Here is a 9,112-nt window from a genome sequence, read left to right on the forward strand (position 1 = left end):
TTCCAAATTAACCAAATTACACTTAACTAATATAAACACATTTCGTTTAAATTTCCCAATAGTTTAACCTGACTAAAACTTAAACATGTCCTTAATTATAATCTGCAGACTTATTCATGTAGGATTAAGGGCCATCGGGTTAAACTATTAAGTAATCTGTTAAGATGATTATGTTAACTAATTGTGATTTAGTTAAATTGAAAAAAACTGTGAAAATAATCAAATTATTAGTCTAAAAAGAGCAGCTAATAAATTTAGATTTATTTGACCTTGGTGCCAATAGTATAAAAAAAAATTTATGTCAACAAAAATTTCTCTATACATTATTTGATAAGTAATTTTTAAGGTTGTTTATGTAACAACAACATCACCATATTCATTTTCATTAGAAAGATATAAAATAAATTAGTAAAATTAATGACGTAGTTTGAAGCTGATTATGAAGTAAACGTTTACATTTAATATTTAATATTTATTTTTGGTAAGTTTTTTAGAACAAGGTAATACCTCATACATCATCACTAAATGAAAGCTATTCAAATATAACATTAAAATAAAATAATAATAAAATAAAAAATATTTTTTAAAAACAAATTGACAACATTATTTAATTATATTTTATAATACATTAATACCAAAAGTTCTTCAAATTTTATACAATTTTTAAATTATAAATTTCTAATCGTAATGCTATTAGTTTCCTTTTAATATCTACAAATTTTTGAAATACTATTTAGTTTTACTTTTCGATAATTATTAAAAAATATTTCTAACAAATTTCTCTTAATTTTACTCCAATTAATTTAATATATTTTAATCAAACAAATAGGTAAAAATCTTGCTAAATTATAATTTTAAATATATAAATATTTTAAATATTTTAAATATAGTCCTGAAGTATATATTTAATTTACTTAAATAAAAATAAAAATATTGTTAAGCAAAGAATAAATCTAAAATGTTAATAATTTATTTTATTTTATTTTTTTTGTGTAGGAAAACACTTAATTAGTATTAAAACTTTCTGCTGTGTACATCTTATATTAATATTTAATAAAAATGAAAAAATATTTGAATTCCCTTATTTCCCAAATATCCTCCCAATAATCTAGAAGCTCTAGTCTCTCATTCACCGACTCCACTGCAATTTTCAAAAGAGCAAAATAAATCTTTAAGAAATATAATAAATCCCCCAAAAATGTCTTCTCCCTTCCTAATCACATGGACCTTATCAACGCATTATCAGCTTACATCCTCTCCGTTCCCTGCAGCTGTATTGCACTTTCTCCACAAGCGAAAACGACTTCGGATTTACACATCACAGTCCTTTTCTCTCACCAAACCCTCACCTTCTAGAATCTCTTATCTGATTTGCTTGATATGCAAGCAATATAGTAAACCCTAAATATATAACATGAAAAAGTAACTACAGTATATTCTTCTATCAAACTTCCCCCTTTATATATTTCTCCTCTTGGATATTTACACGTATGCCTCGGTGGATATAGACCTAGAGAACGTGTGGAACTAAACCTTAACACACTCACTTTTGACAGCGTGTTAACGTGTAATTGCTTTGTATCAAAGTATATGTATGGGGAAAGGGGAGTGAAGAGATTGATTCTATACTATTAAGTTGCTTTAGGTTTCTTCCTTCTTGTCTTTTAGAAATGCTCCTTGTGGAACTCAAACTTCGTTGAACCCTTTTGGTTGAATGTGTTGCATAGTTTGCTAAGCTCTTTGCCTAGAACCGGTACTCCGCAGTAAAACACTCCTGTCAAAGAAAGAAATTCAAAGATTTAAGAATCATTTTGATGCTTTTTTTATTCTTATTGTTGTTATGGAAACTGGAAAGTGACAGCTTCTATCAAATCATGAGAGTGAAAGCTTCCATAAAAGCAGATACCCCTAAAAATACGTCGAAACTCATTGCCGTATATAAAAATGTAACAGAGCTGTGTGGACTAAGTTGAGCGAATCTAAAGATATTCTCTTTTTGTTGAAATATGTGAAGATCTATAAACCACAGAGGTAAGTGATTGTTACCTATTTTTGCATTGCAGTGCTTGGAACTTAGCTTAGAGAGAACCTTTTTCCAGTTGGGTCTTGCAAAGTGTGTTCTGACCTGAAAATTGAAAACATAAATTTTTTTGAGTTGTGGGGTTCATTATTTTACAAATGAGAAGTTGGGGACCGTTTTGAGAAAACAAAAGAATCACGTACACTAGTGCCAGAGACAATGTCGACTCCATTTTTGGCATGGTTAAGAGCTTGAACCATTGTAATGAGAGCAGAACGAGCATCACCTTCTTCATACACACTTGTCAAATAGTTATGCATCTCTATCACACCCTGTTCAACACACAAAAATAGCAAATCAACTTTGATATTCTCAGGAAAGTGCTAAGTGATTCTCTTAGGAAATATTTTTACCCGTTGGTCAAGCTCTGCTACTTCGTTCATGACGCCTTTGAACCAATCAAAAGAGCCTTGTTCTCTTGTTACCCAATAGAAGTAAGCATTTGTGGTTTTTAATATTTTCTTTCCTCTCGGTGTATTAGCATTGTTGCCACTGTTGCTTCCTGTGCTGTTCTCTGATGATCTACTAAAATCCGAGATCGAATCCTGGAGATGTAAAATATATTTATCAAATTCACATCTTCATTAGTTGTTTGAAAAAAAAAAGAGTTTAAAGATTACCGCTTGCTCCTCCATTTTAACAATGTTGTTAAGCAAATCTTTCAAGATACTGATAAATGGAGTTGCACCAATGCCAAGACCAACCAATAAGAGAACATCATATTTTCTATAGTCTTGTGCTGGTGCACCATAGGGTCCATCTATCAACAGCTTTGGCAAACTGTAACAACATTTGGCTAAACACATCAGAATGTGGGTAATTACAGTTTTTAAGTCTTTGGTTTATTGTTTTTATTATACCTTTTCTTTGTTGTTTCATCGGCTCTGAGAAGTCCGCTTTTACCGGCAACCGGTGGCTCACAAACTTCAGAGAATACTCTTTTGAGTTCTTGAGTCCAATCTCCGAGTTGTCTAATGTGAATGCTGAGATAATCATCTCCAGGTGCTGAAGTAATGGAGAATGGATGCCTAAATCAAATACAAATTAGTAAGAAAGATTTATTTGATTAATAAGATTCATTCCGTTTTTGTAAATTTTTACCATTCAAATGGAGAAACTGCTGGACACTGAACGAACATGTACTGTCCACTTTTGTAACGAAATTGAGATGGTTTCGACATTTGCAGCGTCAGAACGTTACCAGGATATATAGCAACCTAAGGGAAAAATGAAAAGAAATTAGAATTTTAACATCGAGATATGATTAACAGAGTACTCTGTTTTTGGTTTCATTCACTAACCTTTAGAAGTCGAACCGAATAAGAACCAGACCGGAAGTACCTAAGTGTTCTTTCTCCACCATAGAGTAAAACTGGTACAGCAAGATACATCCATGTCTACAAAAAGAAGAAAAGCATACTCCCTTACAAAGAAGAAAAACATATTCATTACCAATTCACTTAACCAGATTTCAACCAATAGAAAAATAGATTAGAATAAAAAATCAATAAATTTTGCATTGAAATCATAAAACAACATTAATTTTGAAACGGAAATTTTGCTCTAAAACGACATCTAATTCGAAACGGAGGGAGCATTACATTTTTTTCAACAATTAATGAGCTTTAAGTCATTTTAGAGACTTACCGTGTGAACATACCAAGGTTTGGCGAAATAAAGGAAGATACCGTGAAGCACAAGCAAGACATAGACGATGATGAACAAATGGTGGGAATACCAAAAGGCGTTAAAGCCAGTAAGACGATCAAATGGCTTTGGAAGTTTGACGAGGTTACGTCTAAACCATCTTGTTGCTAATGTGAATGAAATAGCCATCAAGATGATCATTAAAATCCCTGTGATTCCTTCAGGTCCCTTAACGAGGTCAAAGTACGTTGGCTGTTTGTGCTGAAAGTAGTGAAACAGATAGCGATTGTAATCATATTCCGTGGCTCTAACGATTCTTGGGAAATCACAAGCAATATGGTCTCCAACATGAAGGATCACGGCTACTACAATGGCTCCTGCTATTGTCTGCACATTACACAAAAGATTATTGAGTTAAAACAAAAACAAAAAGGTTCCCTTAAAAAAGCTTTTTCAAACCGAAACAAAAAAGGAAAGCGAAGTATAGCTGTCAACTTCCAGTGCGTGCACAAAGAATATGAGCCCCACATTATCAGCTTTGCTAGACAGACAGCACATTGCGTTCGAAGAGGGCTTTGTATTTAATCAGTGTTGTTTTTGACTTATAGAGTCACGAAAAGAAAGTTCTAATGGGACCTCAAGAAAATGCTCAAAAGTAACAATCAAATGGAAAGTGGAAACAAACAAAATAAAAAATAAAGTATATATTTTCAGGGTTTATTGTATAAGTTCACTAACCTTGTGGAAGTTGATGTTATCATCAAAAGGAATAAAGTAGGAGAGTCTTGTTGATCTGAGCCAAGTAATTGTGTTTCTGCAAACTGGGAAAAGTATAAGAGCCATGTTGAATTTAAGTGTCTCTGCTGCTCCTTTTGCTGTGAGTAAGCAATAACCCATCACATGAAATGCATCTTTTTGCTTGTATTGGAAGAATTTCCACAAGAACAATCCAATCATGATCATGATCCATAAAGACAAAACCCAGATCCTTTTCCAGTTTTCTTGCATGAAGTAGACGAAATCCGAGCTCATTCGATGTATTCTGCTATTCTTTCTTAACCCTTGAAGGTTTTGGCTCAATGCTTGGCTTGTATAGCTCAATGCTTGACTGTAGTTGAGGTATGTGTCTTTTTGTAGAAGCAGAGTCTCGAGTTGCCATAGCTACACAAGAAACACAGCAGCATAAGATCTTTGTCTTTTTGAACTATAATAACAAAATGCTTATGAGTTAGATATATGTAACCAGACAAGCTTAAACAGTGACATGTATTAAATTTAAAACTCTATTCTACCCTAACTGGACATTTGCAATAGTTTAATTGTTATAACTAATTCACCTACAATTTGAGGTCATTATTGAATGTCAAACTTTAGCTAATGGATTAGAAAAGAAAAGGAAAAGTTTATACTATATTTGAGCTACTGAATAGAAGGATCTAGGTGTCAGCAAATGAGATAAGAGTAGAAAAAAAGCAAAACAGAAAATAATGTAACGCCAATAAAATTGTATTTTATAAACCATATAAGTATTGAATTCTATTTATGGGCGGCGGTTTGGCATACTTTATTTGGTTTGTGTAACGAAAGTTGAACTCTTTTTGCAATATAATATTCACATCATGCAAGCACGGAAACAAAACATGTGATGGCATGAAAATTCAATCCTCATTTTGTGACATATTTGAGATGCAGAGTATTAGGACCAACCAACCTCTATGTAGCCAAGTCTTTCAGGGTCTAACTCCTCCATAATCAAAGCTGCATATTCCTCTGCTTGTTCTTTCAATCTTGATAGCTTATTTGCAGATGCACTCAGCATTATAATCTGTAATAATCAATTTTCATTTTTGCAAAAAAGGGATAAGGACCTTTCGTAATGTGTTAAGTAAGACATCTCTATTACATATTGTGTCACCGTCTAAACCAACTTGAATATTTAGTCAAAACCAAATAAAAAATAACAAATTTCAACATACATGCCACCTTAGTTACAGATAAGAATCTGAAGACGTTGGTAAAATACGAAGGGCAAGAAAATTCGCATTTTGTTTCTTTTTATTTTTATAATATAGATGGAGTGGTTAGTATATCAGCATTTCATGCGATTTAAGGTCACCAAATCCCCGCCTAACTTTGAGTATATATATAAAAAAAAAAACTAGTTCGAATTTTACGAATAATCTAAAATTTAACTGAATAATTAATGACACAGTCAATGACGTTAATTGTCTGTTTGTTATAAATATGGAGCATTTTTCAAACTAGTCAACATTTAATTAATTACCTCCTTTACTTCCTCTTCTGTAATTCTCCCATCTTCATTCTTGTCCACTCTGTAATTTCCGACAGGAAAAGATAATTAAGAGATTATGATCGATTGCGTATTAAATAAAGTCAAAGGTTCTGTAATAAGAAAACGAGTTTAGTAGTATAATTAAAACATACGCATCGTCAGGAACAATAATTCCCGCACACATGCAAATTACCATTATCATAATTAAGAAGACTGATCTGGAGGGATCGTTTACAGTAAAATGATTATTATGAGCTTTTAAGATAATGATTATTAGTAGGAAAAGCATGATTACGAGTAGTAATCTCATTACTTTAATCATTAAGTATAACTTTCTCTTTTCCAAAAAAGAAACGTACATGTCGAAGAAGATCTGGAGACGAGAATCGAAGCTATCGTCGTTGATTTGCAACCAATACTCGTAAAGCTCGTCGTGGCTGATCTTCTCACCTTTTAATCTCCTTCTCCTGCTCAATGCGTCGTATAGCTCCAATGCAAACTCCTTTGAATCTTTCATTCCTGAGGACAGTAAAAAACAAAATCAACTTCTTGAAAAAAACATAATCGAGTTCTTGAAAAAAAAGAACATGATCGAGTTTCGAACCTATGCACTGGGCGAAGTCGGACCGATAGATGTAACCGTTCTTAGCAAGCTTTTCGAAGTTGGTCTGAACATCGTTCCACCCTTCAACGTTCTTGTTCTTATTGCTGATGAATCTTAACCCACGTAAAGCTCTCTGAGCACTAGACCGAGTCCGATCTAGCTGAGCTCGTTGCTTCCGCAACGCTCGTGCCTCTAGCGCCGAGTTCACTATACCTCCTCCACCGTCGTTTTGGTTCGCCGAGGTTAACGTGCCGGAGACGGAACGAGACCACGAGAACCGCTTCAGTTCATGCGATAACTGCTTCGCCTTCGCGACAGCTTCCGCCTTGAGCTCCTGCGAGAACTGCCGGAGCCGATTCGACGAGGTCCGTTTCATCGTCGGCGATCTCGGGATCGATACCGGAGTCATCATCCCCCCGCCGGCGGTTTCGTCGGAGATATCGATGTTAATGGCGGTTGCTGGCTCCACGCTTCGAAGGACGATGGTGTCATCGTCTTGGAGATCGATCGTGACCTCAACGAACTCTTCACCGTAACCGCCGTTGGAACATTCGGTTCCGGGAGAGGTGGATGCACTTCCGACGGCGAGTTTTCCGGCGGAAACGGAATCAAACGACCACCGGCGACGATCGTTCTTGGAGAACGGCCTCATTGGAAGATCCAGCGAACACTAGGGATGAAACTGTTGGGCGAAGGATGAATATACACGTAGCATATACAGTAGTATATATATTGGTAGGTGGAATCTTTGAAAGGAGGAGAGGGAGAGGGAGAGGGAGAGAGAGATCTCAAACGCGTCGTGGCTCAGTGGAGAAAGCCATTTTTCACGCGCTGTGCATATCTGTGCTTTATAGGCGAGGAGAGAGATAGAAAGTGATACAGAGGTTAAAAAGACTAGAGAGAGAGAGAAAGAGAGAAACGCACTGAAGCAGAACGTTGACGAAGAGTGAGGAACACGGCCCATGAGGTTCGAACTGGACCGGCAAAAAGTTTGCGCAATAAAAAACTTTACAATAATAACATTGATTTTAATGTCTTTTTCTTCTTATAATTTTATTTTGTTATTAACTGAAAAATATAAAACTATTTTATTCCCGAGAAACAAAAATATTTTTTTTTCTAAACGTGATTACATCAAATTTATAAATTGCAAATTAAAACAAATTATTTTGCAAGAATACATGTTTAATTATCCTAAATTAAACTACAAAGAAAGTTAAAATTTTATGTTAGGGTTATTGTGACAACCCGTCCCGCGGGTCTATGCTTACAGTCCTGGAGGACACCGAATCTAACTCTTCACATGTGAGCCCTAACTGGCTCCTCTATGTAGGTTATTGGTGACCTTGGTGTTTCTCGAACCCAAGACCTCACATTTTAACAACATTTCTACATGACAAATTGTCACCAATTGATCTGCTTGTAACGCTCGGATCTCCGTGTTTTAGCATCACCCGCACGGTATCTCAAATCGCTTTCCGATAGGTCATCCATACTTTCACTACTTCAGCCCAAGCACACTTAACTCTAGAATTCTAAACGGATGTGTGACGGAAAAAGTAAGTCAAGTTTGGTGACATAAATAGTTAAATCAATTATCTTAAGTCTTTCCATATATCACAATTCGAGATGTTACAATTATATATTTTAAACTCAAGGTTTAAATTTTCATTATTATTATTATGATTTCTTAATCTTTTGATACTGAATTTATACAGTTATAGAATTCTAAATTTGGTGCTAGGTTTGAGGCCTGGGACAAAAAAAAACTAGTGCTATTTTCGAGAATTTTTTCGTTTCTTTTTCAAGTTTATATTTTAGCTTTATGTTAAATTTTTGGTTAGACAAATAGCTTTATGTTACATTTTTGGTTAGACAAATGAGACTTGAGAGTATATTAGTCATGTTATTAGTGGGTTACATAAAGATGTCACTGAGAGGTTTATTGTTTGTGGTTTTTGCTTTAGTTTTTGGTTTTTGTTTTTGTAAAAACTATTTTTTATCTAATCAAGTTTTAGCTTTTAGTTTTAGTTTTTGTAAAAACCATTTCACTTACCAATCAAGTTTTTTAAGAAATAGATTTTTTAAAATTTAGAAAAACTAGTTTTTCAAAATTTCAACCAATTTGTGAAAAAAAAGCCAAAAACCAACTCTTGTGGGTTTTCAATATAAAAACGAATTTTGTATAAAACACTATATTTTAATTAATTAATAATAAAATAAATAATATTTTCATAAAGATAAAATTCCCGTACATTTTTTTATCATTTAAACATCAATGTAAAATAATTTATTTGTATTTCATATATGTAAATAAATATATATAATTTTAGTATTGGTTTAACCAATTAGTTATTAATTTCTATAAATTAAATTATTGAATAATTTTAATAATTATTATACACACTAAACAACAGCTAAAAATTATAAAACTTAAAATATTTTATTAATAAAATATATTATATTAATTGAAAATAGCCATTCAAGT

General features: G+C 33.5%; 1 protein-coding gene across 1 annotated transcript; it reads right to left on the reverse strand.

Annotated features, from left to right (window-relative positions):
• Positions 1–959: 959 nt before the first annotated feature.
• Positions 960–7,458, reverse strand: LOC106385302 (respiratory burst oxidase homolog protein F-like). Its single transcript, XM_013825233.3, has 14 exons — positions 6,625–7,458; positions 6,380–6,539; positions 6,012–6,060; positions 5,439–5,552; positions 4,466–4,888; positions 3,728–4,114; positions 3,382–3,477; positions 3,182–3,297; positions 2,941–3,108; positions 2,701–2,860; positions 2,434–2,625; positions 2,224–2,352; positions 2,047–2,125; positions 960–1,774 (listed from the first exon to the last, which is right to left on the reverse strand). The coding sequence occupies exons 1-14, from the start codon at positions 7,274–7,276 to the stop codon at positions 1,665–1,667; spliced, it is 2,835 nt and encodes a 944-aa protein (XP_013680687.1). The 5' UTR covers positions 7,277–7,458; the 3' UTR covers positions 960–1,664.
• Between the last annotated feature and the right edge of the window lie 1,654 nt (positions 7,459–9,112).

This window comes from Brassica napus, chromosome C9 (genome assembly GCF_020379485.1).
Source record: "Brassica napus cultivar Da-Ae chromosome C9, Da-Ae, whole genome shotgun sequence".
Taxonomy (NCBI): domain Eukaryota; kingdom Viridiplantae; phylum Streptophyta; class Magnoliopsida; order Brassicales; family Brassicaceae; genus Brassica; species Brassica napus.

Excerpts from the sequence above, each read along its gene's own strand:
- LOC106385302 (XM_013825233.3), bottom strand. The coding sequence starts at position 7,276 with ATGAGGCCGTTCTCCAAGAACGATCGTCGCCGGTGGTCGTTTGATTCC. Across the intron at positions 4,115-4,465 it reads ATAACATCAACTTCCACAAG|ACAATAGCAGGAGCCATTGT; the intron begins GTTAGTGAACTT and ends TGTAATGTGCAG. Across the intron at positions 3,298-3,381 it reads ATTCGGTTCGACTTCTAAAG|GTTGCTATATATCCTGGTAA; the intron begins GTTAGTGAATGA and ends TTTTTCCCTTAG.